The following is a 27,166-nucleotide window of genomic DNA, read 5'->3' as shown; positions in this document are numbered from 1 at the left end:
TTCCTCTGCAGAGAATACCAAAGGCCTTGAGTTCTAAGATGACAGGGTTGAAAAGGCAGATTGGTTGGGCGTTCAATTGGTATCTGATATCAGGATGACTAGTGGTGTAAAAATTGGGCCGTAGAAGGGGCCATAAGACCCGAATAAAAACTTTTCAAAAGGTTCAGAAGACTTATTTGGCAATGTAAATTTACATATTTCAACGTGTTTGAGCACTATTGGTCAAAACCCACACGTGTGAAGCCGTTCGCCTTGAAATGAACCCCGCGATAAGCATATAAGCCTCTGGGACCCAGTCCTCCAATGGAAGCTGGTGATGTCCGGGCCAAGCCACGCCTTCATGCGCGGTACTTTCTGGCCTCAAGGCGAAGTCTGGAAGCTGATATGAAACTTGCCTTGATTGATGTATAGCACAAGACCGATCGATAACGGAATAGTACATCACGGTGTATCCATCGATAAGGAGACGACCTCGAGCGATGCAGCCCAAAATGTCAATTCAGATTGTTGCTTGATGTGACAAAAAGATATGGCAAGAGCATTTTGTTATCTGTGGCTGCAAATCTCATTCCGCGAAAAGATGAGAAGTTTATGCCGCTCACCAGGATTACAGACACCTGGGAGGATGCCGTGGTGAAATAGGTGCCGCTTTGAAATTGATTTAGTCTGGAACGTAACAGAAAACTTTGCAATATGAGCTCACGATTATCAAAGATGAGTTTATTCTGGCTTTTAGTACAGAGATATTGCAAAGAAAGTCCACTAAGAAGACCCAAAGTAATAAACATAACCTCTCTGACATCTATCTTCAACGCCGCTAATCCGTGAAACTTTCCCCGATGGACCATGGGAGCACGAGACGGAACGTCGCGCGAACTCCTGAGAGCTACCGCCGTTGGTGATACTTAGCAGCGATCGTCTTCAGAGCAATACCGCCATGCGACCACCTCTCTGCATGTCCCGAAAAGCCGGCTATTGTCAGTAGGAAAGGGTAAGTTGGACGGTTTCCGACACTGTCTCACACACAGCATCATTGTTCTGGAAAGGAAGTACTACGAACGCGCCAACAAACACGAGACGGTGCTACTGTAAAGCAGTCTGATGAAGGTCACCAAGCAATGCGTTTGCCAGCAGACGCCAATTGAACCTGTCTTCCAAGATCGCTGCGATTCGTCCGCGTCCCCCAAACACGGCGTCATATACCCAACAGTCACGTCACGAGAAGCAGAATCGAATCCGCATGGATAGTTGTGCACTCGTCGTCAGTCATTGATTTGGGTATACGAAAAGTATAAAAACTAGACGGCCACGCCGAGTGGCGGCGGGCAAAGAAGCCAACAGAAAAGATTCAAACATGCAAAACAAAAGCCAGACCCAAAACTCCCACAGCTATGCACGTCTTTTTGAAGCGAACGCTTGATGCGATGTCCTCCACTTCCATCACCGTCCTCGTCCTCCGTCGTCCATCATCGTCCTTACTTCTTCTCCGCGATTCTTCTGCTTCTCTTCGCGGGCGTCCCGTTCACAGCCCCGACAACCTCCTTCTTGGCCGCCGCAGTCACCTTCTTCGTCGTCTTGGTGACCTTGGCCCCCTCCGTCTTGGGGCCCGCGGCAGCCGCCGGGGTGCCAGGTTGACGGAGCTTTGATGGCGCCGCCGCCTTGGCGATCTTCGTAGTCGCTGCGGGCTTCTTAGCCGCGGCAGCGGGGGTAGCAGGGGCGGCAGTGACAGCCTTCGTCGTCGCCGTCGCCGTAGCCTTCGCTGGCTTCTTCGGCGTAGCCGCCCTCTTCACCTTCGTGGCCTTGCCCACCTCCTTCGCCTCCTCCTGGCTGAGCTCCGGCGACGGGGAGAGCAGAGGGGGTTCCTCGCTCTGGCTCCTAGCCAGCTGCTCTGCCCACGAGACGTTCTTCCCGTCCTTCTTAGCAGCGGCGGCGGCGCGGGTCTCGACGGCCGGGCCAGCGTTCTTAAGCTTCTCGAGCATCTCGTCCGCCGGGATCGCGCCTCCCTTGTTGGTCTTCGTATTCTGGCGCGTGAGGGTCGCGAGGTCCTTCTCGCCGTTCCTGACCTTGGCAACCTGGTGGCGCATGGGTATTCTGGTCGCCACGGGCGTCTCACCGCGGGCGGCAGCGCGCTGGGCGCGAGTGCGGACGCCAGGCACAGGGCCGTTGGCGGGAGGGGCACCGTCAGGGTCTGCTTCCAGGACGGGTGTAACGTTCACTATCCCCTTGTCGTCCTCACCGTCGTTCTTTTCGGGCTTGCCGGGCGTATTCTTGTCGGCCTTGGCCTTCCGCGGCTTCTTGGAAGCGGGCTTCTCAGGCGAGGGCTCCCGCTCCTCGACACCGTCAGCCTTTCGCTTGACCTTCTTGGGGCTCGGGCTGTTAGCATCGAGCACGCCAAGAGGCTGACGGGTCGAGGAGGGGGCGGGTGAGGCGAGAGTGCGCGGGCATTCAACGGAGAACGAAGGGGTGTCGGCCCAAATACCCTGGGGACGGCGCTCGGGGGTGGCGGACAGCAGAATCGGGGCACTCGGCATGGGCGACACAACGACCGGAGCACTGGCAGCTGGGGCGGTGGCTTCGGCGGCACGGGCAGCGCGTGAGGCAGCGTGCCGAGAGACGAAGCTCCTAAGCAACGCCAACTCGGAATCGTCGTCCACCTCTACATCAGCGGTCTCCGCGACAAGAGTCTCCACAGCCTCGGTGGGCACTTGCAAAACGTCATCTTCCTCCTCTTCGTCAAGGTCCTTCTCTTCATCGTCCTTCTCGGGGGTATTCTGCTGGACGGAGATGATGGGGACTGGCGAGGGTGAAGTCGGCAGGACGTCTGGGGAGATTGGTGTAGCAGACTCGTTCGCGTCGACAGGTGAGAAGGCGGCAGCAGACGCGTCAATGGGCGACCCGGCGCCGACGGGAGAAGACGACGCAGCAGCAACAGCGGCAACCTCAGTGAACAGCGCAGCATGCTCATCCGGCACCTTAAACCGAACAATCAAACGTCCATCCAACCTCTCAACAACAACCTTGGCGTCCTTCGCTTCCTTATTCTCCTCAAATACACGGGCAAGGGAAGCCAAAGCATGAATGGGCGAACCAACTCTCTCCTGCGACGACCCAAAGATATCCATGTTCTCTCTCACGTCAACCACGACAGAAGCGGGGGACGAGCTTCCGGCCTTGGGCGACTCCTCAACAGCGGGCGCGGGCGAAGCCTCAGGTTCCGAGCGAGAAGATGCTGAATCAACCGTAATGGGATTCTGCACCTGTGACTCGCTGAGCTCAACCACCGAAGTGGGAGCAACCACCTGCGACTCGGATGCTGGATCTTGGGCAAGATTCTGCACCGACGAGTGCTGGTCGGAACCGGCGACGAATTGAAGAGATGCGCGGCGGGCGGGCGAAGAGAAGGAGAGAGGTGTGATAGCGAAGGCAGGGAGAGAGCGGCGCTTGTTCTTGAAGGCCGTCTTGGCGGGCGTGCGATCCTTAAACACAACGACCGGGCTAGCGATGGCGGGGCTTGCGGCGACTTCGGGCTCGGGTGCCTGCTCGGGCTGTTGCTCTTCCTCGACATCCTCAACGAATTCGGCTTCATCCTTCTCGCTGGTCTTAGAAGCGCTAGGGGAAGACATAAACGAGGGGCACTGGAAAGTAAACCCGGGACCAATGGGGGAAGAAAGTGGCTCTGCAGGAGCGGGAGAGGGAGAGGGAGGCTCGGGAATGGAAGCCATGCTTTCGATTCTCGCGCGCAGGTTGTCGGCGCCTTGAACCAACCTCAGCTTGCGACTTGCGCTGGAATGATGCGTAGCCGTCGAAGGGAAGTGTGGCAACTTGGGCGTCGGGCTCTGAGGCTCCTCATCCTCCTCAATGATCGAGACTTCGGGTTCGCCGTAGACTGCAATAAGCTGTCGAACGTTTCGTGCGCGCCGCGTTCTCCGACCCTGGGCCTTGTCTGATTCCGCGATGAGATGCTCGAGGACAAATTCGTAGGAGAGCTCGGGCTGGGGGAACTCGAGCAGCTGCTGGATCACCATATGCGTGAGTAGATCATTACTGTACGCGCGCTTAGGCGTCCCCTTGTAGCTGCGCTTCGAACAAACGGGTACCATAGGCTCGCCGTGCCTCTTCATATCCGCGAGGTACTGTTTGCGGATCTCACCGACAGTTGGGCCCATTGGGAGGTGGAAAAGCTGGTTGCGAACCTCGCCTATATGCCTGTTAGATGAAGCCATCTTCACAAATTGTCGGTGAAACTTACGCTGAGCGTCGATAATGAGTCCCAGACCAAGACCTTCCTCGATGTCATACCACGAGGCGACGTCGTTGCCCAAGTCCTCCTCGGTTCTCAGTCTCTTGCGAGAGCCGATCACATACGACTTCCTGCCAATCTGAGCAATGACCCGGAATTCAGGCGCAGCGTCGAGTTCGTCCAGGGTGAGAGAGTCAGCGACCTGTTCGAGAATCGCCTTCTCCACCATCAACATCTTGGCCTCCTGCTTCGTGCGGCGCTGGCGCTTCTTTCGGTTGACGGCGCGAGCCTGCTTCTGCTGGAGGCGCGACGACGGGAATGACCAGGGTCGGGAGAGGGTGGTAGTGTAGTCAGACTTCTCGAACAGCTCGGGCTGGAAGGGTCCACTACGGAAAAGGGTTAGCGAGGCCAGCACAAACACCATCGAGATGAGCGTACCTTAAGGCGCGAGCAGCGTCAGTGAGGTCAACGGTCGCGAAGGTATAGGTCTGAAAACCAGTCGTGGGCGCGTAGTCGGACATCCATGTGACGTCGTGCATTGAGATATCGATCTTTGAGGGTGACTGGAAAACGCTGCCAGCATCAGAGGCCTTGGAGGGCGTGAATGCGCTCATCTCGGAAGCCTTCGCAGGAGTGTCCTCCACTTGCAGCTTGAAAACCGGCGCCCTCGAGGGAGTTTCCACCAGCGAAACCGTCTGCTCATCGTCGTACTCCTCCTCGTCAAGTCTGCTTGCGATCGACACAGGCGACGGGTCCTGTGAAACCTGCGACGCGGCAGGGGATGTCGTCGACATGACCGAGAACTCTGAAGTCTCTACCATCGAGGGCGAGAACTGCGGCGAAGGGTCGCGTGACAGCTTGGGCGTAGACGCGGTAGCGAATTGGAAGGATGCTTCGTCGGCGAAAGACACCTTCTTCGGGGAGGGTGTCTTGCTCGTTCGGAAACACGACTTGGTCGGGCTGAGCTTGCTCGGCGAAAGGTCGCACGCAGACTTTGGTGTCGAGCCGTTAACCGACATGAAGCTTGCGTCCTCGAGTTGGAGCTTCTTGGGCGAGGGCGTCTTCTTGGGCGAGGCCCTGTCCCGGGCGAGAGACATGACGGAGAATCCACCAGATAGGTTGACGCGCTTCTTGGGCGACGTCGTCTTCGCGCTCTTTGGCGTCGTAGGTGTGCTTTTTGAGGGTTCGCTGTCACCGAGGGACATGGCCGCGAACTTTGGTGCGTTCTTCTTGGTAGTCGACTTTGACCTGGGAGAGGGCGCGCCACGCTTGGTTGGCGTGGTGAACCCGAGGTTCAAGGAGTCGAGGTTAGCGGTCATGGCGCCGTTGGGGTTAGGCGTGACCTCCAAGTCTGCGAAACCAGCCAGAGCCACCTTAGGGTTCTCGCTGGAGGCGAACTTGGAGCGCGACGGGGAATTCGACGGCGCGTCGTGCTGACGCGCCGAGAGAGAGAGGCCAGAGAAATTCATCGTATGCGACGAAAAGACATTGGTTTGGTGTAGTTGGGGGGGAGTGGTATGAAGCTCAGTGTCCGTAGATTGGAAAATGAGGTAATCGAGGAACAAGTTGTGTGGTGGTGTGTCGAGCTAATTGGAAAGCTATAGCCAATGCAATGCGACTGTGGGTTGTCTGGTTGGGATCCGGGAAGAGGTTGCGCGCGGTTGGGGTAGGTAGCGCAGAGAAAAGGGACACGGGCTCCGGGGGGCCGCAACTCGAAAGTAAACAATACTTTTTAGCGAGGCAGACCCGACGCGACCAACAAAAAAGAGACCGTGACGCGCTTCGAGTTGGAATAACCGAGAAGAGCCAAAGACTACAAAAGCCGCCTCAGAATATCAAGTTCAATTCCAAGATACAATTGCAACAACGAGCATCGTCTGCAAGCGCATGTATAGCCTCGAGAAATGCTTCAACAAAGGGTTCAAGGTACCTGCCGGTTTGCTCAAGACGAACCCGGGACCAAGTCACTTTTTGTATTGGAGGGCATAACAGACGGGAAATAATTGACCTAGGGTCCCTCCCAAAAGTGCGGCTCATTCTGTTCCTAGCAACGCCTCTTTCCCCCCTCCCCTCCCCTCCTATTGTTCTTGGTTCTTCTTTTGTTTACATTCCATTGCATCCAGCCAATCGGCAGCTCCCGACGGCAGGCGCTAAATTGAATTTCTCAAAAACCCCTCCACCGCCTTTTTTTGCTGCTGCGCGGTCCTGTGTCTGCAGCGGTGATCCGTGCGCCGGGCTCTGGCACCCCACATTGCGAGTCTGGCCAATCATGAATTTCCCGTGGCGTAAAGCAAGGCTGAAGGCACGTGATTGGCGAAAAAAGATTGGAGTGGCGCTTTGGAGATTTTCGTGACGGAGGGAGCTTGGAGATGGGGCCGGTGAGAGCTTTCGGAACGACGACGACGACGCTACGATACGATACGTAAGAAGCCTCCGACGGCTCGACTGACACGAAGAATCATCGATTCAGCGATAAAGGCTCAGAGTTGAGCACAACCGCCCGTCATGCCGCAGAAACCGATGCGCCTGCCGCCTGTGAGCGTCCTCCGTGTCAAGCAGCCCAACAAGAAGCCCGAGAACCCCTGTATCGCCGTCATGACCTCCGTCCTTGGTGAGTCAAACTCTCCATCTGCCCTGCGATTGCAAATTTGAATCAGCTGGAGATCGAGGACTGCGCTGCGATGATGCGTACCGGTCCAACCTGAGACCGCCATAATCACCGCTCGATATTCCATCAGAACACCAGCTAACAAATCTTTCTACAGCTTGCTGGGCCTCCGCCGGCTACCACACCCAAGGCTGCGCCGCGCTCGAGAACAGCCTCCGCGCCTGCATGGACAAGCCCAAGGAGTCCAAGAAGCCCTCCTCTCCGATCAACTACCACCTCGGCCGCATGAAGGACCGGGTCGTCCCCCACTCCAAGGACGTCAAGCCGACAAAACGCAACTTGTAAACCGAGGGCAGTCGAAGACCCGGAGGAGGAGGAGCGCATGGGCAACAGTTGCCCAACGATCGTGGGATGAAGAACGAATTGAGATTATCATACACCGGAAGAGGCGTTTTAGAGCATGGCTGTTGTACACTATGTATCATATCTGGCAAGATACTTTGCCGCATTCCACAAAAAATATGGAGAGCTTTATGACCAACAATATTCGCAAGTACGCCTTAGTTGTGGTTTGCCAACGGAAGGCAAAATAGAGGCATAGTGGAAATTCTTTGACAAGCTTGACACATGTTGCTCACGGGGATTAATGATGTCAATGCCTCTTTGCGCCAAGACAGGAACTTCACAACACCATTACAAGCACAGTGCATATTGTAGGACCAGAGTCAACTTGAAGGATCAGCAACGCCTGTCCATTCTTCAATAACCTTTAGCTACCGCCAGTCAAGAGCCATTCCCAAACTGTAGCGAATGACAAGGCCAAGCATCTCACTTGGGGCCGGTGCTGTCCACCAGCCATCAACCCTTCAACACCCGAATCAGAATCCTCCGTCATCATCAAAGTCGTAACGATCGAAAGAGGGTCAGTCATTCCAAGAGTAAACAACCAACGTAAGAAGTGAAAAATAGAAAATAGAAAGAGTGCCTGGATTCGTTTGCCAATGGCCCTCAGTCTGGTGTCTCGTTGGCCAGATGGGCATATGCAAAGTCCGCCCAGAGCTGCGGGTCGGGAAACAGTCGTAAATATTTCCAAGAAAGAGTCCGGATGAAGCGCAACTCCACGCCTAAGTGGGACCTGTGTGTCGTGGGGCGGGAGGGGGAAAAAGTGATCATGATGATGGTGCCGTCTAAATCTCGCAGGTCCGAATGCTTCCTGGTTGCAGAATGATTACCGCTACAAACCCGCCTTGTAGACTGGCAGCCACCTGCTCCGATGATGATGCGATGCTGAGAGGTATAAAAATAAGGTGAAACAATCTGCTCCGGACGCCTTGTATGCAAAGAAATGCCCCCCGATGGGTATATGGTATGATGCGCCTGGGAAAGTCCTAGTCTCCCAAAAGACCTACTTCGACATAGAAATGGGGCGTTTAGGCCGTGTCTCCAACGCAGAAGAGTTCGATCTCCCCAACTCCACCTTCACGCCATTCGATAAAGGCGATCTGGATATCATCGTCACTAGCGATGGTGACAAAGTCACCGTCCTCGTCCTGGTAACGCAGCTTGAGCATTCCCTTGCTGATGCTGCTGTTCGTGAACCGTGCCAACTTGGCGTCGATTCGGTCAATCAGTGACTGATAGGTAATGTTGAAGGCAACGACCAGGGTAACGTAGTTTCCGCTGTCGACAAAGTTCACCTTGACCTTGAGCTGGGTAGGAATCGGGAGGTCCGGGCTGGCGAGCGGGTTCGACTGAGTTGCGCTAACACCGGTGCCAAGTGGAGGAGACAGCACGGCATTCATTGATGCAGCAGCGTCGATGCTGAGCTGCCGGTCATGCGCAGTAGAGTTGGGTGTTCCCTGGCGGGGGTAAATCGGCTGTGCGGGGAACTGCGACATGCTGCCGCCGTAACTTCCAGACTGCTGGTGGCCGTATTGGCGCTCTCGCTGCGCACCAGGGCTCTGCGTGTTTGCGCGCATGGGGAGGTCGTTCATTCTGGGGGAGCCGGTCTGAGACCGGGGAATGTTGTTGTCATGAGCAGGATGCAGGTGTGCTGGAATACTGGGCACCGTAGGAACGGGCGTGCCTCCTTGCGTGCGGCGAATGCCACCTGGGCCGTTGATATCGGGTGTGCTGTACGACCTGCTGCGCTGCTGTTGGGCGGCGCTCTGGCTGTTGGATGCCATAGCAGGCAGAGAAGGTCCACGCGGGTTTCTCTGGGGAGCGCCATCCCTGGACGGCGCGCGAGGCATAGCCGGCGCAGTGTATCTCTGGTTGGGATCTTCCCATCCAGGCTGGGGCGTCAGGGACTTGGGGAACTGGTAGTTAGGGTTAGGGAACATGCCACTCGCGGTACTCGTACGCGATGACACTGGCGATTCGGCCACGGGCGAGAAGTACGAATCGCCGCCACGGGCTCCCGGGGATGATGCACCTGGGGGAGGCATCTGTGTTTGTACATTCAAGGGCGCGGGAGGTTGCGGGAGCGGGAACCGGGGTGGTGGCGCCCTCACCATGCCGGCAAGGCTCTCGCCAGTTGCAGCACGTTGCCGAAGGCTGGTGCTAGACGCGTTTCGAGGGAGCATGGTGCCTCCGGTAGACTGTGTCGGCATCGGGAACTGGGCTGGTGCGGACGCAGGTGGCCACATTTCGTCCTCATCGTCATCGTCTTGCTGGTTGAGATACGGGTTCTCAAGCTTGCCGCCATGCTCGCGAGTCCAGGCGAAATCGGGTGCGGCCGAATCAGGGCTCGTCGACGCCTTCGGTGCGTTGTCCTTTCGCTGCAACTCGAGAGCGTTGGCCCATTTCTTCATCTGTTCCTCGTTTGTGTACTTGATCATAAAGTTCTCGACACCGGGGTCGCCCTTCCACCAAATCTGAACACTGTACGATCCAGGCTTGGAAAGAGAGACGACGTCGGTAACGTTGGTCATGAAAATCCGGCCTTTGAGTTGCAACCTTGCGTTCTTGTTTCTGATCTTGGGTCCAGTCGACCGCGTCTTGTCCTTTTTGTCCTTGCTCTTGTTGGCCGAGATTTCCTTACAGCAAAGCAGGATGCACTCGAAAAGGTAAATCTCGTACTAAGTCAGTTAGTACACTTATCCCGAAATGTCGAGGGGAAGTGTAAAATGAACTTACGTCTTTCTCTTGCTCGCTCTTTCCAGTGACGACTGTGTAGACGCCGTGCATTAGCAACCTACCGAATTGTTCCACGCGGTGGTTCTTCCAGTCATCCACGCGGTTTCGGAGATCGTCGAGGGCTTCGTCCAGAAGATCGCGATTAACCTCTTCGTTGGCCCGAGAGAGCACTCTTTCGGCCGCCTCAATACCTCCCGCCAAGTCGGCCTTAATCGACTCGTCTTCACTCTTCTTCAACAAGTCCTTCAGCAGAAGAGGGTACTTCACCAGACGCTGCATTGGCTTGAGCAAGAAGCCATCTAGGGTGTTGAAATCGGCTGCGACCGGGTGCCCAGAAGCTTTAATTTGGTCAAACACCTGCCCTGCGACCTGAGCAGCCTTTCGTTGGTTGGCGATGAACGGTCGGTAAATGTCGAAGGACTCCTCATACGTGACGAAGGGAGCACCCCATTGCTGGACGGTTTGCGGCATGGAGTTTGTCGTTTCCACTCGAATGAGGAATCTGCGCTGGAAGTCGAGAATGGCGTTGATGTTGAGGAAAATCTGATGGATTGTGTCGCCAGTAATGATACCCTTCGTTTCCAAGCTGCTCTTCAAATCATAAAGGTTCTCCAAGTCCTGCACATACTTGCGCTCCGTGTCGACCAGTTCCTTAATAATGTGGTCTCTGTAGCTCAACTTTGAGCCGGGCTCCTTGGGCATGTCATCTTCGGGATAAGGCTGCAACTGTAGCAGTAGTCCTCTTTGTTCGGCAAGATCGAGAACGAGGTTGACCACTTGGGTTGTCTGCGATACAGTTAGATTCAATTATGTCGTCAAAACCGGAGTCATTCCGAGGCGCAACTGCGAAGAGCCGACTTTCACATACCTTGACAAATCCCGTCGTGTCGTTTCCGAGGACGTCGCTGATGACGAAGCATTCGGCGGACGGGATGCCGAGCTCTTTGAGACATGCCTGGATAAACTTGAAAATGGCAATCTTTGACTTCTTGCTTTCTGACGCCGCAGCGTTCGGACCGTCGATTTCGAGGGGCTTTTCGGGCTGCAGGGCATTGTAGATATCTAAGAACGGGTAACCAGTTCGGAAAAGGCTCCACAGTGACTCGACAGGGTCGGTAGGGTCCAACTCTTGCAGATAGGGGTCGAAGCCTGGGACTTGTGCTAAACGCTGCTTCAACGACATGCAAATCTGGTAAAGAGATCGGGAAGCATCGGCCTTTTGGTTGATGATGTTCGCCGTCGCGATGACAGGGCCGCCATTCTGCGCGGGGGTTATGGTCGAGGTGCTCGCAAATGAGTTGATTGAACCGGCCGATGTGAACGCTGTCGAGCCGGAAAGCTGGCTGGCGCGGGGCGCATTACTCATGGTATTGGGTAGACCACCAATTCCGTTCTGGTTCTGGAATACGGGAGCGGTGTTGTTTCTGAGTAGAGGAGCATGAGCCATGACGTCCTAACCCATCCGGTTGTAGGAGGGGAGAGGGCGAGAGGGCGATTTGTGGGCGAGGGCGGTCGGGAGAGGCTGCAGTCGGTTGGGTATCGTGGCAGGAAATCGGGGGGGTCGAGGCGGTGGAAAATTGATGAAGCGCTGTCTTGTCCAGAGGTAGGAACGAGGTTCACGTCATCCAGCGCAAGGGTTTCTCTCAGCGTCGGTCAAGTCGGGAAGGCTCCTGGGTTTGGAAGAGTCGGTGGTTGGGGCGAGAGACGATCTAGCGGTCACGGTCGGTTCGCAGGAGTCGGGAGTCGTCGCAAAAGGGGCGCCGTTCTTTCTGGTCAGGCGGAAAACGAGAACAAGGGCCTTTGTTGTTGGGCGGTCGGCGTTGGGTTGGCGCTTTTGTTCGGGTGTCAAAAGCCCCTCTGCTGCGATCTGCAAATGGACAGCAGGTTCGAAGGAAGAGTGCAATCGTGTCGAGAGTGAGAGTGAGTGTGACAGAACTGCCGGCGCCGAGTGTCGGTGGAGGAGGAGGGAGAGGTTGGGCAGGTCGGGCGGGTCTGATTTCGAGTCGACGAGTCGAAGTTGCGGAGCGGTGCGGAGCGATGCGGGCTACCGGGGCGAAACGAATGCCTCTGTTACCCCTGTTGGAGTCCTAGTGCCTGTCCTCTTTTCCCTTTCCCTAGCGCTGTATTATCTGCTGGATTCCCGGGCGAATTTCGGGCGAGATAGGTATCTGTTCAAACGGACGGGTTTGGTTGCAAGTTTGCAGACCAGGTCGAGTCGGTGATGTCGCTCAGTTTGGGGGATGGTATTGTTGTTGCAGGACGCAGAGAGCTGCAGACGGCGTGCATGAGCGAGTCTTGATTCGACCCAACCTGTGACCTGAGGGGGAGAAGCGATCCGGGATTGGGGCTGGGACTGGGACCTGGGTTGGGTGCGCAAACGGGACGAGGTTCTTGGGAGGTGGAAGAAGAGGACGAGTAGGAGGAGGGTCAGTCAGGGTAAGGCGAGGTAAGGCAAGGAAGGGGAAGCCTTGACAGTTGAGGGACGGGTTAGTTCGAGGAGGGTATCGTGCTGTACCTTAAGGCAAGGTAGGCTGTGTGCATGTGCGTTTGTGTGGTACGTATTGGCGTGTATTGGTGTGTGTGTCTCCGGCGTCTCCTAGCCCATGGTGGTGGACTGGAAAGGCAACCCAAGTGAAGAAGGTCAGGCCAGGTCAGGTCAGGCCAGCCAAGTCTGATTCCAGCATGCAGTTTCTCGTTGGGTGCGGTGTCGGTCTTTGCGCTGTTGCGAGAGGAGGGAATCTGGTAAGGAAATGGGGGGAGGGGGAGGGGGAGGGGAGGCCTGGGAGTACCTGGTACATCTGGCGTTGGTGTGAAGACCGACCTGACCAGACAGACAGACTGCCCTGGTTGGGAAGACAGAGCGGGCCTGAGGTGGTGAATGACTGCTGGAAGAGCAAGCACCCTCAGGGCAGGTCGCAGTAGGTACGCACCGGATGTTCCTTCTTGGCAGTGACGCTCCCCCCAAGTGCAGCATGTACGCAACAACAGCGAGCGGGCAGGTACGCTGTACCTCTCGGGGCAGGGAAGGAGCGACCTGGGAAGCCGGGCAAGGCCTCTCAGGGCCTCAGGCTGCGCGCATTGATTCCGATGGAGGTTTTGGGCGTTTCAAATTAGCGGGTTGGGGCGCTAGTCTTGATCGAGACTGGCTTCCCGCCGCAGTGGACAGATTCACGTCTCCCATTGATTGGAATGGTGCCCGCGTGGCATCCTTACCCTACCTACGAAGCACCACTCCTGGCGCCCTGCTTGCTCTGGGTGGCTTGCTGTGTCCTTTCAGAGTTGCTTCAACACCACAACTAAGAGCATATCCATACCAATCTATGAACACACACGCAGTCGGGCCTACATCATTGGCACAGTTCACTGGCCAGAGGGAGGCTCCGACGTTCGACACCTGATGGTGTCGAAAGAGGGCAACGTACTGCGTAGTGGTGGGCAGCAGGCACACCAAACCCTCGACCCCGGTCCTGCAGCTGCGAGGGAGAACAATTCTAGCCGGGTTGAAGAAGGGCAGCAAAAGGGCAGGGAGGGCGACACGGCGTGCACTGCATTGTTCGAGAAGGTCCATGGAACGGGAGATAACACAGGCACATAAAAATAGGGGTGGTGGTGAGGGGCATCCGTCCAGCCAGCCTGGCTCTGTCTGCAGATGCAAAGCAAGAGTCTGAGCCAGAGAGAGAGGGAACCACGGACAGACCCTGATAATGGGAAATATCGCGAGATCATTCTCGTGCGATCCATATCACTACAACGGAACTCTGCCCGTGTTCCGGTCTGCTTGCTTTTGACGTGAGCCATCATCATGCCCTGAATGACGAGCATATCGCCAACGGGCATCTCCCGGCATAGCAGCCGTGATATTGCTGCCAGTATTAACGTGCCATCCCACGTAAATGAAGTACACGCAAGACGTCAACGAAAGCCGCCGCCCGCAGTTCCTCCTCGGATCTAAGTTGGCCGCCGTTGGTCCCAGATTGATTGACCAAGCTCCATCACCGCCGCAGTACTTGGCGCACCACATCCAATGCCTCCTGTACTACCTTAAGCACAAATACGTGACTTGCTTACCTGCCGCAATTGCTGGCCGTTGGTAATCGTCAACCTTTGATTCACTATCGTACCGGAGTAGACCGTCCTATGCAGTGAACCTTCTCTTCTCGCCTGGATCCCCGCTGCAAATCTGGATTGGTCCGTCGGTGTCGTCGTCTTCGTTGCGAAGGGCAATGAGGCGACTGCCCACTTTCCTCCGACATCTCTCGGACCACAGTTGACTGCAAAAGTTCTCATCGAGTCGAACAGGGACCAAGAGACCCAACAACTGCATTGCAAGATGGAGCGTCTTGATGAGGTGATTGCTTGATAAGACACGGCGTTCCCACTAAGGAGGTAGGGTAGATCCCGTGCAGTCCTTCCTTCCGGCGTAAGGTAGGTAGGTGCCTCATGCGTGCAAAGTACCCCGTACCTGCCTATGCCTCTGCCTCTGCCTGCCTGCTCCCACCAGAGAGAAGGTGCCTTCGAGTCTCCATGTCTCTTGCTCCGACCGGTGCCCCCTTTCCCGATAAGGCAAACAAGACAGTTGCGATAAGACACCCGAGGGAAAACAACGACAAGACGAGTGTCACGATCACGAGTCTCGTCCCTCGTCCTCTCTTGCAGCCTCAACTTCAGCAACACCGTTTAGATTCACCCACAGCTGCATTTTCTCTTTAACCCCAGCCAGTCGCAGCGTCGTCGGACGTTGGCCTCCACTGCGCAAATGCCATGGTGCTGTCGGGTTCGGCCGCCTCATGCTCGAAACTAGCAGCGCGCCACACTGCGTACGCCGCCCAGCACAGCCCTCTCGCCGTGTCGTGTCTGCAGTCTTCGGGCCTCCCCCATCATCTCGCCGTCTCTTCCCTGGTTCAGATCACATCGCTCTCCGTCCCTTCTAGCAACCAACGCCGGCTGTTGCTCTGCTGCTTGCTAAGGTAACGACAACGGGGCCAATGCTTTCGACGGAATCCCTGTGCTGGGCTGCCCGTCAGCACTCAACTAAAGCCGCCCGACCGACAGCTGCAAGCTTGACTACCTTTCCTACCGCCCGCGGGCTCTCAGACAGGCGCATGAGCGTCTCCAATCCGTCTGTTGTTTCGATGTCTCAATGCACGGAGCTACCCTGCCAGATTTCCAACAAAACAGCCCATCCTGGCCTTTTCTGACTCTGCTCTCTTGTCCCTTCAGGGTCTCTTGAAGCCCTCCTTTCGAGCGGCCTCTGCAGAGTCGCTGTCAGTCTGCTCGACACACGGCCTTTCCGTCGCCTGTGGGCAGAAGTCGTCATTCGCCCAGCACGACCCATCAAAAAACCTAAATCGTCTACCGGATGATGTCTGTAGGTCCAGGACTGAGGGGCAGCAGTCCATCTTTACGAGAACCGCGGGTTCAGCCCGGCCAGACCCTCCATCGCGGCTAACCAAAACACGTCAAGACAGTTGAAACACCCAGTTCATGCACTCTGGGAGGTTTTGGAAGAAGACCGCTCCACCACGACGAGAGAAACGGTTGGAGCCTCACATGACAATTATTTTGGGATCAGGAACGAATCGACACCATACCACCCATCCTACCCATCCTACCCATCCCACCCCAATCAGCCCTTCTCTGCAACAAGGGCCAGGCCGCACCGTAGGGCGACCGCGGAACCCACTCCGAATGAAGGGCTCTCCAAGGAACGACTGCTGCAACCGCCGCTGCTTTGCAACGCCGTGCCTTGCTTGCGATGCCGTGCAGCTCCATCTGCGACCCTCCCTCGGGTTACTTCCTACTTGGCTGCGGGTGGCTATTGGCACTAGGCCCAACGCTCGCGCCTTCTGTTTCCCCTTCGCGTGGCTCTGAAAAGCAAAGTGCGAGCCTGTGTCACCACATTCACCTTGGCCCCGGACGTGAGGGGCCTTTGAGGCTTCAACGGTGCGTCTCACTCTCGGCCTGGGCTGTCCGGGATGCTGCCCGAATGGGCGGTTTTCTGCAGGAGGGTGGGATAGAGGCGTCGACGGTGGCTGATCATGGACGCCGGAGCCCTACTGAGGCGGCATAGTTGAGACTCAGCGCCCGCTTGAGTGAACGGGGAAATGGACTGTGCTTGCGACCGGCTCACCGGTACGCGGGCTCGTTCGATCATGCCTTTCAGCGACGCAGCAGCCGCCGAAGCCTGCATTGCAAGTTGCCGCGACGTCTGCCCCTCACCTCGTCTTGGTCTGCAACAACCGTTTGATCAGGCATTGGGACCCAATAGTACCCAGACGACAAAATGGCACGAGGGCCTCAGAAGGAAGCAGCAGTTCAAGTGACCAGGCGGCAGCGTCTAAGGGCTGGCCAAGATATCGCTATTGGCCATTGGGCTGAGGCTCTCGAGCCAGTCACCAACTCGGCATAGTCTATCGGGACAAATCTCCCGCCCATGCACCACATCGGCTTAACCCTCGTTAGTGGGAGTCGCAGTGGATCCGACCAAGAGCCGAAGCACCCCGGAAAATCCTTTTAGGGTGGTCCGCTGTCTCTATGAGATTCCCTCCGAAGCGGCAGCCCGCCCGACCGAGAGATGTCACCAATGATTGCGAATGCTCCCCACGCGAGTGAGGTGAAGATTGAGTCTTGCGAATGCGATCAAAGTTTCTTGGCCGCAGTCGATGCTGTTATTGCGCAACGGCCCGAATCCTGAGTTGCTTCGGCGGATAGCTTGGAGGGTGGCGGGCACGACGGGCTGCCAAGAACCATGATGCCATCAAGCAGATTCTGCACAGCTGGGGCTGGGGAGCGAGGGAGTCCCAGGCGAGGCATGCAAAGGCGAACACTCAAGAACTCAGTTTGGGGTTGACACTGCTCTGCGGGCAACATTTCCTGCTAACTCATTGCGACGGAACGAACCTGCACTCGAGTCTATGCCGAGTTAAGTCGCGCGTGTCGGTCGCCTCATTGAACGAGTCGTACAGCACGGTTGCTCTGCGCAACATGTGGACTTGCTGTGCAACGACGGGTTTGAGCAAGTGGGTACCCGGAGCGGGCGACCATCGGGGGAGGGGTAATAGAGCGGTCGGTGCGGCGGCCGAACGAGTCGACGTGTTGTTGGTGGAAAGCCCCGACATTTACTGCTTGCTTTTGCTGCTCAATTGTCCGGCTCGGCGATGGCGAAAAGAAGACAGCCTTGGAGAAGCGCATGTCTATTGTTTTGGAGCTAACGGAATTCGCAGGTGCAATTCAGCTCTGTCAGCCTGCCAAGCAACGAATCCTGGCAAGCTGGCCATGTTTACGCTCGCCAGGGGGGGAAACTGTTGATCAGGGCATGCGTTGCCGGTCGCTGATCTACATGTGTCATTGACAGGTGGCTGGAAGGTTTTGCGAGAGGGCAAGGTACCCTTTGGACAGAATTTGCAGCAAACAGGACTGAATGTTCCGCGTTGATCGATGCGGCTGAGGGGTTAGATGCAGATCATGGCATCTGGCATCTGCACTTGCGGTGTCTAAATATGCCTCGCATCGGCTCCGTGTGCAGGGCTTGCAACCGTTGATGTCAGCCGCAGTATATCTGTGACATGAACAGGCAATGATGCTGACTCTGCGCCTGGACAGGTGAGAGTTTACAGGTGAGGTCAAGACTGGCGTCGAGGTGACGATTTGGAAGGAAAGAAGCTTTGGGAGAGGTCTCAGAAGAATGTTGTCGATATGTGATGAACCAGTGTCGAAGGACCGAGAGGCTTAGCAAAGGCAGTCTAACGATGACAGACATGGCAATTAGGTAAGGATCGTCGGTGACGATGGGAATCGCATTTCGACCAGAGGCTCGGTGCTCGGGATGTTTCTTCTCTAAGGTTGGAATGATGGAGATTGAGTTTGGGACTTTTAGAGACGGCTACAGCTGCGAGGGGAAAGGCTATCTTGAGGCGTGAAATAAGGTGTTGGTTTATTTTACAGACACTAGTACAATTGAAGATGAGAGAGTGTGGGTGAGCCACCAGGAGAGGGTTTTGATTCCACACTGTGGAAAGGCTCGCAATGGACGGCGTTTGAGTTGGATGATGACAGACTTCACACAGTACATGAGGCATGCGGCATGCGGCTGGTGGTGGTGGTGGAGGGGGATGAAAATGGCTTCGCTGGGGCTGCCGCCTGGCTGACCGCTGTCCAATTCCGCCCTTGATCATGCGCAGCGGTGCGATCCACCGGCAGACTCCACCGGGGTGAGGTCATGGCCATGGTCTTCCCGCGATGGCCTCTGGATCTGCAACCCGCCACTCTGATGTGATGACATGCAGCGACTTAAGCCAGCTGATGACTTTAGCTGATGGTGTTGTTGATACCGTCGACGATCAAAGGGGAATCGCAGATATGGGGGACAGGTTGGAGGTCAACACGAACTATCGTGAGTTTCCTTCTCAGGGCGTAGATGAGGCACTCAAGGTGACAGTACTGAATAACGACGACGACCACCACCACCACCGACGTTGCCGCCGATTCGCCTCCCGGCCCCGTCGCCTCCGTTCCTAGTGGCCGCCCACGCAGCTCAGCGGGCGGCGGGACTCGGCGCGACTGAAAATCGGCTCAGGGTTCAACGCCACGGATGGACTGCTGTGGAGGAGGTGAGGAGTGTTCAGGGACGCTGGACCCCTGGGCGGGGGGCTTGCCTCTGCCTTGTTTTCTCTGCTCTGGTGCCCCTCTTGCTGGCTGAGGTGCCACCCATTGCCGTTGCCAGTTCGAACTGGTGGTGATTGTGAAGGAGGTCTGTCAGTCTGTGTCGCCGTGCATCCTTCCATGTGCGGCGGGCTGCCTTTTCTTGTCCTCCCCCAAGCCGGCCAATCCGCGAGGCCATAGTCGTGCAGCTTGCAGCTCTGGCAGGCGTTGCATTTTGTTTCCAGCGGGAGTGTCCCCCTTCTCCTTCCCCTCCTCCAAGCCTGAACAGAAACAGGCTCCAGGCTGCAACTGCAACTGCTGCGACCCCAAAAACCGCCCACTGCGAGAGGTACGGGATACCAACCAGCTCCTCCATAGCCCCAACTCCCAAGACCAAGGACCCCCTCACCCCTACCCAGCCAGTTAAGGCGGGACGACCTTCCATCATCCTTCGGGAACTTGCGTCCAAAAAGAGACCCTCCTCCAGCCACACCTCACCCGCCCGCTCTCACCCACCGACTGACTGCAGCTTGGAGGCAGGCAAGGCAAATATTGCAGCCAACCGACCAACAACGAACAAACCTGACATCCCATTTCGTCCCATCTCATCTCCTCCTTTTTGCTCCTTTCTCCCCTTCCATCCATCTTCTCGACTCGTCCATCAACCAGCAAACCATCCAGCATCGTTTCCCTGCTTTTTTCTTTGGATGCAAACGATAGACGGTACCGTGCCATTGCATCGCGGTCGACATCACCACCACACCAAGCATCTTCCGCCCCATTTACGTCACTCGCACCGCTGACCCTGGCATCAATTCGCAACCCGGCGACCAGTGTTGCCTTGCCAGTATCGCTCTGCCTGAGGCTTCGAATACTTGCTTTGAAGTCGCTCCGTGCGGCTGCGTTCCCCGTCCGTCAGCCACCGTCGTTGCCGCTGTAAACCAAAACCCAGTCTGTTCCCCCGTCGTTCCGCACAGCTTCCGCCGCCGAGCACGAGCCCTTCAGCCTTCCTCCGCCAGCCCGCATGGCCCGCGACGACACGTCCCATCACTAGAGTTGTAGCGACCACAGCCCGCGCTGCATCTCACCACCTCGACGACCCCCGCCGCCCACAATGGCAGCCTTCATCTCTCAACCCGACGAGGGGTACTCAGAAGATCCCCTCAACCCCAGCTTCAGCGGCGCCCAGGATGCCTCGAGCTCTGGCACCAGCGGTAGGACGCCTGCCCACGAGGAATTGACGGCCATCCTCCAGAGGCGCGTCCCCGGCTTGACCAACGATGAGAAGATGGGTGAGTATCGCGGCGAGTGTTCCTGATGGACGTGAGCTGACTGTGTGGCCCTGCAGAACTCGCCATGACAATCATCAACAATATGCCCACCTCCGGCGTCGTCGAGCTCGTCAAGCGAATGCACCCCCGCCTTTACATCGACTTCATCCAGTACCTGCCCCCGGAAGTCTGTCTTAAGATTTTAGGCTACCTCGACCCAGTTGCTCTGATCCGCGTCGCCAGCTCCTGCCGCGCGTGGCATGAGCTGGCTCTCGACAGGAAGCTGTGGGAGCAGCTGTACCACCTTGAAGGCTGGAAGGCCGACTACGAGGCGATCCAGAGACACGAGGACAGTCTCAACGAGCGGCACAAGACCTACACCCTCCACAGGGTTCGATCATCCGAGGACGGCCACACGTATAAGAAGCGGGCCATCTCCGAAGACAACGATTTGGAAATGACCGACGTCGACCGGCCATTAAAGGCGGAGGAGTCCGTGACCGGCAACAGCATTTTCGGCAGCCCCGCGTCGTCCTTCACCGGCTTTGGCAGGAACTCCGCCACGCCTACGCCCGTAGATGTCGACATGGACCGCTCCTCAGGGACCAAGAGCCGTAGTGCGGACAGGGTTGACTCCAAGGGCAAGGGCATATCATCCCCGCTCCACCAGAGTACGCTTGTTGGGGAAGATTCGCTGCCGTCAATGGTCCCGATGAACGCTCCCGATGGGCGTCCTCCCGGGGTTCCAGGGTCCAAGCTGTGGTCCTGGGACGCCTCAAGCTCCAAGTATCGTCTCAACTGGAGGTATCTTTACACGATGCGTCGGCGTCTCGAGAGGAACTGGGAGCTCGGCAGGTATTCCAACTTCCAACTTCCTCGTCCTGACCGTCCCCAAGATGGTCACACCGAGTGCATCTATACTTTGCAGTACGACAAGGAATACCTCGTCAGCGGTAGTCGGGACCGCACAATCCGCATTTGGAGCTTGATCAACTACAAGCTGTTGAGGAAACCGCTTGAGGGCCACAACGGCTCCGTTTTGTGCTTGCAGTTCGACGCGGATAAAGACGAGGACTTGATCGTGTCCGGCAGCAGTGACTCTGATGTCATTCTCTGGCGGTTCTCGACGGGGCAAATGATCCAGCGATTGTCACACGCGCACACAGAATCTGTGCTCAACGTCAAGTTCGACAAGCGCATCTTGGTGACTTGCTCAAAGGATAAGTCGATCAAGATCTTTAACCGTAGGCCACTCAAGTACGGCGACCCCGGATACGGGGATTCTGACATCATCTACACCGTCCCGACCCATGTGCGAGACTATGGATACTCCAATCCAATGGACGACCTGCCGGTCAAGCCCCCTTACACAATGATCGGTGTCTTGGACGGCCACGGGGCGGCTGTCAACGCTGTGCAGATTTGCGACAATGAAATTGTATCCGCCAGCGGAGATCGCAACATCAAAGTATGGGACTGGGCGAAGCAGGTTTGCATCCGAACCGTCGTTGGCCATAGCAAGGGCATTGCGTGCGTGCAGTACGATGGCCGAAGAATTGTTAGTGGCAGCAGCGACAACGAGGTCAAGGTGTTTGATAGGTTCACTGGTCTCGAGGTAGCCAGCCTGCGCGCTCACAGTAACCTTGTCCGAACCGTTCAGGCTGGGTTTGGCGATCTCCCGTACAGCGCCGAGGAGGACAAGCTGGAGGCGAAGAGGGTCGATCAGAAATACTTCGAGGCGGTCCAGAAGGGAGAAGTCAGTCCGTACGGTGAACAGGGCAGTAGCAGTCGCCGCAGCAGGCCTAGGAACGCCGGCAGCAGCAAGCCCGAGGATATCACAGCCTACGGCGCCAATATCCCTCCTGGAGGTGGCGGCGGCAAGTATGCCCGCATCGTGTCCGGCTCGTACGATCAGACTATCATCATCTGGCGCCGCGACAAGGAGGGTGTTTGGAAGGACGTTCACCGTTTGCGTCAAGAAGAAGGTGCGGCGGCGGCGCAGATGGCCTGGAGAGCGGCATCTGAGGCAAAGGCGCAGGCTCAAGCCAGAACAACCATCGACCAGCCCATCATTGCGACCATCACCCCCGAGTCTGCTCAATCTTTTATACACATGATTGAAATCACGGTGCCTCAAGGACCTCAGCGCTTGCGAAGTGCCCTGATGGAGTACCCTACGTTGCTTGCCTACACTTCTCACATCCAGGCCACCATTGCCAGGGAACCCAACCCGCGCACGAGGACCGAGCTGAGGCAGATTCTGCAGGCTGCGTCGTTGGAGGTCCAGTTCACGCAAGCTCGTGCTCGAGCGGCTGCGACTGCCGCTGCCACCCGCGAGGCTCAGCCGCTTGCTCCGGCCACACTCCCCTCGCTTGAACTAGACGACAGTTCGCCTGGCGGGTTTGGCTTGGCGCAGATTGACTTCTCTGCGCCCCCGTTCCGGCCAGCTGAGACTCCCGATGTTGATGTTGAAAGGCCTGCGAGACGGCACTACATTGCCCACACGACAACTGCCAACTTCGAGTCGATGCGCACCACTTCAGCGCCCACGAACATCCCTCAACGATCCGCTACGCCCGGCGCAACGCAGACACCGTCCCCAGCGGTGCAAGGGCACTTGCTCATTCAGGGCCAGGACCAGAACCAGGACCAGAACCAGGGCCAGGCTCGCTCATCGTCGCAGCCCCCAGCCAATGCGCAGCCAACACAACCCGGCGCCCCCGTGCAAACGCAGGCAACGCCCGTGCCGGTGCAGGGAGCTCAAAACCCGGTGCCGGACGCTGCTGGAGGCGCGGCGGCGCACCATCCGCACATTGCCAACGCCGACAACGGGCCGGCGCGGGTGTTCAAGCTCCAGTACGACGCCCACAGAATCATTTGTTGTAGTCAGACAACTGTCATTGTTGGGTGGGACTTTACAAATGGCGACGAGGAGCTGCGCGAAGTGGCGCGCCTCTGCCTCTTTGGATCAGTAGATTAGATGTTGGACAGCAGTCACAGTCATAGCATAATTGTATCAGGAGGGGAAGTTGACAGGTTTATCATGGCATAGTGGCGTTTGGACGGTAGATGTATAAATTCAAAGAGTAATGGACGATACGTGCTCGCAAACTGGCCCAACGCCCTCAACGCCGTGTGTTCCGTGCAAGCAATCATCACTTCTAACCCGCAGCCTCCTTGACCTTGGCACCCTCCTTCGCCGGCTCCTCGTCCACAAAGTCGGGCAGCTCATCCTGCAAGAAACTCGGCACGGTGCCCATCTCCGGCTCCAGCTCCGCCTCCATACCCAGCGCCTCCAACTCGGCATCCAGCTCCGCCTCGTCCACGTCCTCGGGCACGTCGTAGCTCCTCGCCAAGCTCTCCTGTATATCATTCCCGATATCCATCAGATCCGCCATCTCGTCCTGCAGCCGCTCAATCTTGTCAATGTCGACTTTCCCGTACTGCTTCTTGAGCTCCTTGTTGGTGGTCTTGAGGGCGTCGACGGTGGCCATTGTGTTCTTGAGGTTGTCCTGCATGGTCTGGGCCTGCTCCATGTTCCAGACCTGGGACTGCAGCTGGTCGCGCTGGCCCTCGTACATTTTGCGGCGCTGCAGGATCTTGAGGGCTTTTTGCTTGATGGCGTTCTTGCCGGGGCCGTCGCGCATTTTGGAGAGCTTGGACTGGTAGGTTTGCAGCTCGGCGGTGAGGGCGGAGAGCTTGACGTCGATTGAGGAGATGCGGTCGTCGATGTTGGTTATGGCGGAGTTGAGGGTCGGTTTGGGCCCTTTGGGGGCGGCGCCGAAGAGGCGGTTCATCGTGAGGTTTGGGGGGGTGCGAGCGCACCGGGTTGGAGGAAGTTGTCGAGGTGTGGTTCTGGTGGTGGTGGGAGGTGGAGGGTGGTGAGTGTTTGTTTTTGAAGGTGCTGGCTGCCTGGATGACGTTGCGTGGACGGCGTGGTGATGCCCGGGAGCTTGGGTGCGGTATCGATAGACCCCGCGGTGCAATCGGAGCAAAGTTTTTCCGGGGTGCCTGAAGCTGGCCCGGCCTGTGGTGAGGCTTGGCCGACCAATCCCGGCCTTCCAGCTTCATTCCGGGGACTAGGAACCGAAATCAAATACGATGTCGACTGCCGAACTCCGAGCATCGCAATTTGTGCGATTCTGAAATTTCCTGGTCACATTTCCAACCTATGCTACATCTCTGTTTTTGGATGACTCGAATAGCCGGACAAGTGTCTGTGTAGGCCAACTTATTCTGCCTATCCGGCTCCAATCGAATAACATGCCACAAAACCCCTGGCTGAGAATTCATTCATACCTGGTCTTCTCATCACAGATCTGCATTCGCAAAGAGAACATTTCGATATGCCGCCGCTCTGCAAACGCCCATTCTCAGGGGTAACCCATCCGCGTACGTGCCACGAGTCGCCCTTTTACCCGTTACCTAATGGGTTCTCCCCCGTGCCGGGCATCGCAGCAAATGAAGCACGCCAAGATTACCATGACTAAAAGGATACCTGTTGCCCTTTTCCGCGTCCCTTTTATGTGAGCAACCCTGCGAGGCTATCGTAAACTTACAAACCCTCCCTTCTTCTCCCATCTGCGTTTTTAGACTGTCCCTAAGAAAACGGCCCCCAAGGAAGAAAGACCTCCCACATGTGACTGTGAAGACGTGAATGTACTTGCGACGCAGACGTACAATGAGACGGTCGGAGCAGGAGCTGGCGCAGATGGAGGAGGAGAAGCTGTGGACGGGCCGCGAGCCGATGCTCAGCCCGCGGTTCGGGGATGATGACGAGGATGAAGAGCCCGCGGCCGCTGGCGGCTCCGAGACGGAGGCGTGTCTCGGTGACGACGAGGTGAGAGGCGCCGTCGAGGAGGGGGAGGCGTTGCCTGTATACGTGTCGATGCATCGGTAAATGCTTTCCGTGGGTGCGTGAGGTGCAGAGCATGTGCTAACCGAGGCCAGCGTCCGCCGCCTCATTGTCGCGAGCATAGACGACCCGTACACCGTCGACCAGCTCAGCGACCCGCGGCTCAATGTGCGCATCGTCCGGCCGCTCGTGGACAGACTGTACAACCCAAAGGATGTCACGATAGGTATACCTGCAACCTCACACCTGCCAAAACCCAGACACTGACACACGGCACAGTCTACTGCCTCCTCGCAAACCGCCTCTACTTCCTCCGCCAGCACGCCTCAACAATCCACCAGCCCCTCGCCAAAGCCCGCGCCGCCCTCGCCGAACTCGTCGCCACGCGCCTCTTCCGCCGCTTCCACGAAGACAACCCCGGCGCGCAGGGCCTGCTCGCCCTGTCACGCATGCTCGTCGGCGGCTTCGACCCCTTCGAGGGCGCCCCCTCGGCCGTCGAGTTCGAGGGCCGCAGCCGCCGCCAGTGGGCCGTGCAGCCGCGCCCCGGCGGCCACGAGCGCAAGCTCACGGCGCTCGAGCTCGCCATCCTCTCCGAGAGCAAAGGCTTCATCGCCTCCGCGGGCTGCCAGCGCGTCGTCACCGCCGTGTACGAGGGCCGCGTGGTCTACACGCCGCTCAGCTTCGTCGACATCCTGCCGGACCACTTCGAGCACCGGCCCATCTCGCTGTACGACCCGCGCAAGGCGCCGATACTCAACCACTACCGCCTCATCGTGCCGCGCGCGCGCAACCTCATCGAGCTGGGGCAGTTCCTGCTGCTGATGGTGCTGTACTTCATGGCGATGCTGTACCGGCGCAGCAGCAACGAGGTGTACGAGTTCCTGTTCTGCATCTACGCGGCGGGGTGGGTGCTCGACGAGGTGGCGGCCATCGTCGAGCACGGCTGGGCGGTGCACGCGCAGAACCTCTGGTCCTGGCTCGACGTGACCTTCTCGTGCATCTACGGGGCGTACGTCCTCGCGCGCGTGTACGACGTCGCGGCGGGCAGCTTCCCGGACGGCCACGGCCCGCACGTGCTGCCGCTCGCGGCGCCGATCCTGCTCACGCGCGTGGCGTTCAACATTGCGCCGGATAACATTGTGCTCATCTCGCTGCACGCGATGATGGCGGATTTTCTGTTGGTGTCGCTGCTCGCGTGCTGGTGCTTCATGGGGTTCCTGCTGGCGCTGCAGTGGCTGATCGACTCGAACGACAACCTCAACGAGACGCCGAGCTGGTTCACGATCGGCAAGTGGATGCTCTGGATCTGGTTCGGGCTCGACGGCACGGGGATCGAGGAGAGCGTGCAGTTCCACGTGCTGCTGGGCCCGGCGCTGATGATCGGGTTCGCGTTTTTGGGCAACACGCTGTTCCTGACGATCCTGGTCGCGATGCTGACGAACACGTTTTCCAAGATTGTGCGGGGCGAGGAGGCGGAGGTGCAGTTCCGGCGCGCGGTGCTGACGTTCGAGGGGGTGAGGTCGGACGCGCTGTTCATGTACCCGCCGCCGTTTAATGTCTTTGCGCTGGTGGTGCTGGCGCCGGTGCGGTTCTTCGTGGAGGCGGAGACGTTTCATCGGGTGAATGTGGCCCTTATAAGAGTGGTGAACCTGCCGACGCTGCTGCTGATCAGCCTGTGGGAGCGGCGGCTGTACTCGCGGCGGGCGCGGAGGGGGATGGCCGGGGGAGGGGGGAGGCGGCGGTGGTGGAGGTTTTCGGGGCTGAGTCCGCACGGGGATATACAGGCCGTGTTCGAGACGCGGCCGCCGCCTGATGTGGCGGATCTGATTGAGGGGCTGGATGCGCTGGAGGAGAAGGAGGAGGGCGTGAGGTTGCGGGCGGGGGTTCGGACGGCGGTGTTGGAGCATGATGAGTGAGGTCGTTTACGGGTTGTAGGACTATGTTGGTTAGATCGATGGGTCTTGGTAGAAGAATGGGCGTTTGGGGTCGGTTAGACTTGGGGTTTGAAGAGCATTTGCTGGCGTACTTCGGTCCAGTATGAAGAATTGAGTCTTCCATTTTGAAGCATGCATCAGTTCTCGGGATGTTCATCCTCGAGACCACTTATTTTGACCACCTACGCTATGGTACCTACATTTCCTCTACTGAAATCTCTACCTTTGTCCTGTACACTATTTACGGGGTTTCTACCTTTACTATTGGATGTTCCAAAGTCTAGGAGGTGTTCTCGTAAGGCTGTCTCTCATCCCTTTGTCGTAGAATGCTTGGATAAATACAAAATCGGCCGAAAGAGAGAAACATACCAGCAATACTTCAGAAGGCAGTCAGGAATGCAGAGGAAGAACGTCTTGGTTCAGCCCTATCAGATGTGCGGGTCGTCCCGCGGCGGACTTCAGACGATGGCAGCAAAACGT

The 27,166-nt window shown here is 57.3% G+C and overlaps 6 protein-coding genes across 6 annotated transcripts; 3 read left to right on the top strand and 3 right to left on the bottom strand.

Annotated features, from left to right (window-relative positions):
• Positions 1 to 1,475: 1,475 nt before the first annotated feature.
• Positions 1,476 to 5,709, bottom strand: GCG54_00014503 (uncharacterized protein; the record flags this gene model as incomplete). Its single annotated transcript, XM_045414333.1, has 3 exons — positions 1,476 to 4,198; positions 4,250 to 4,626; positions 4,679 to 5,709. 3 exons carry the CDS (start codon positions 5,707 to 5,709, stop codon positions 1,476 to 1,478), a joined length of 4,131 nt encoding a protein of 1,376 aa, XP_045270911.1.
• A 1,036-nt stretch (positions 5,710 to 6,745) lies between these two features.
• On the top strand, positions 6,746 to 7,193 carry GCG54_00014502 (uncharacterized protein; the record flags this gene model as incomplete). Its single annotated transcript, XM_045414332.1, has 2 exons — positions 6,746 to 6,851; positions 7,006 to 7,193. 2 exons carry the CDS (start codon positions 6,746 to 6,748, stop codon positions 7,191 to 7,193), a joined length of 294 nt encoding a protein of 97 aa, XP_045270910.1.
• Positions 7,194 to 8,278: 1,085 nt separating this feature from the next.
• GCG54_00014501 (Rho guanine nucleotide exchange factor scd1) lies at positions 8,279 to 11,433 on the bottom strand (the record flags this gene model as incomplete). The annotated part of the gene is made up of 3 exons (XM_045414331.1): positions 8,279 to 9,928; positions 9,987 to 10,772; positions 10,855 to 11,433. 3 exons carry the CDS (start codon positions 11,431 to 11,433, stop codon positions 8,279 to 8,281), a joined length of 3,015 nt encoding a protein of 1,004 aa, XP_045270909.1.
• An 8,307-nt stretch (positions 11,434 to 19,740) lies between these two features.
• On the top strand, positions 19,741 to 22,877 carry GCG54_00014500 (uncharacterized protein; the record flags this gene model as incomplete). Its single annotated transcript, XM_045414330.1, has 2 exons — positions 19,741 to 19,918; positions 19,975 to 22,877. 2 exons carry the CDS (start codon positions 19,741 to 19,743, stop codon positions 22,875 to 22,877), a joined length of 3,081 nt encoding a protein of 1,026 aa, XP_045270908.1.
• Positions 22,878 to 23,058: 181 nt separating this feature from the next.
• GCG54_00014499 (Charged multivesicular body protein 5) lies at positions 23,059 to 23,694 on the bottom strand (the record flags this gene model as incomplete). Its single annotated transcript, XM_045414329.1, has 1 exon — positions 23,059 to 23,694. The coding sequence occupies one exon, from the start codon at positions 23,692 to 23,694 to the stop codon at positions 23,059 to 23,061; it is 636 nt and encodes a 211-aa protein (XP_045270907.1).
• An 884-nt stretch (positions 23,695 to 24,578) lies between these two features.
• Positions 24,579 to 26,668, top strand: GCG54_00014498 (uncharacterized protein; the record flags this gene model as incomplete). The annotated part of the gene is made up of 3 exons (XM_045414328.1): positions 24,579 to 24,793; positions 24,848 to 24,978; positions 25,032 to 26,668. The coding sequence occupies 3 exons, from the start codon at positions 24,579 to 24,581 to the stop codon at positions 26,666 to 26,668; spliced, it is 1,983 nt and encodes a 660-aa protein (XP_045270906.1).
• Positions 26,669 to 27,166: the final 498 nt, after the last annotated feature.

This window comes from Colletotrichum gloeosporioides, assembly GCF_011800055.1.
Source record: "Colletotrichum gloeosporioides strain Lc1 chromosome Unknown consensus_6, whole genome shotgun sequence".
Classification (NCBI taxonomy): domain Eukaryota; kingdom Fungi; phylum Ascomycota; class Sordariomycetes; order Glomerellales; family Glomerellaceae; genus Colletotrichum; species Colletotrichum gloeosporioides.
Note: the sequence above shows the minus strand (reverse complement) of the source record. Positions and strands in the feature narration are given on the sequence as shown.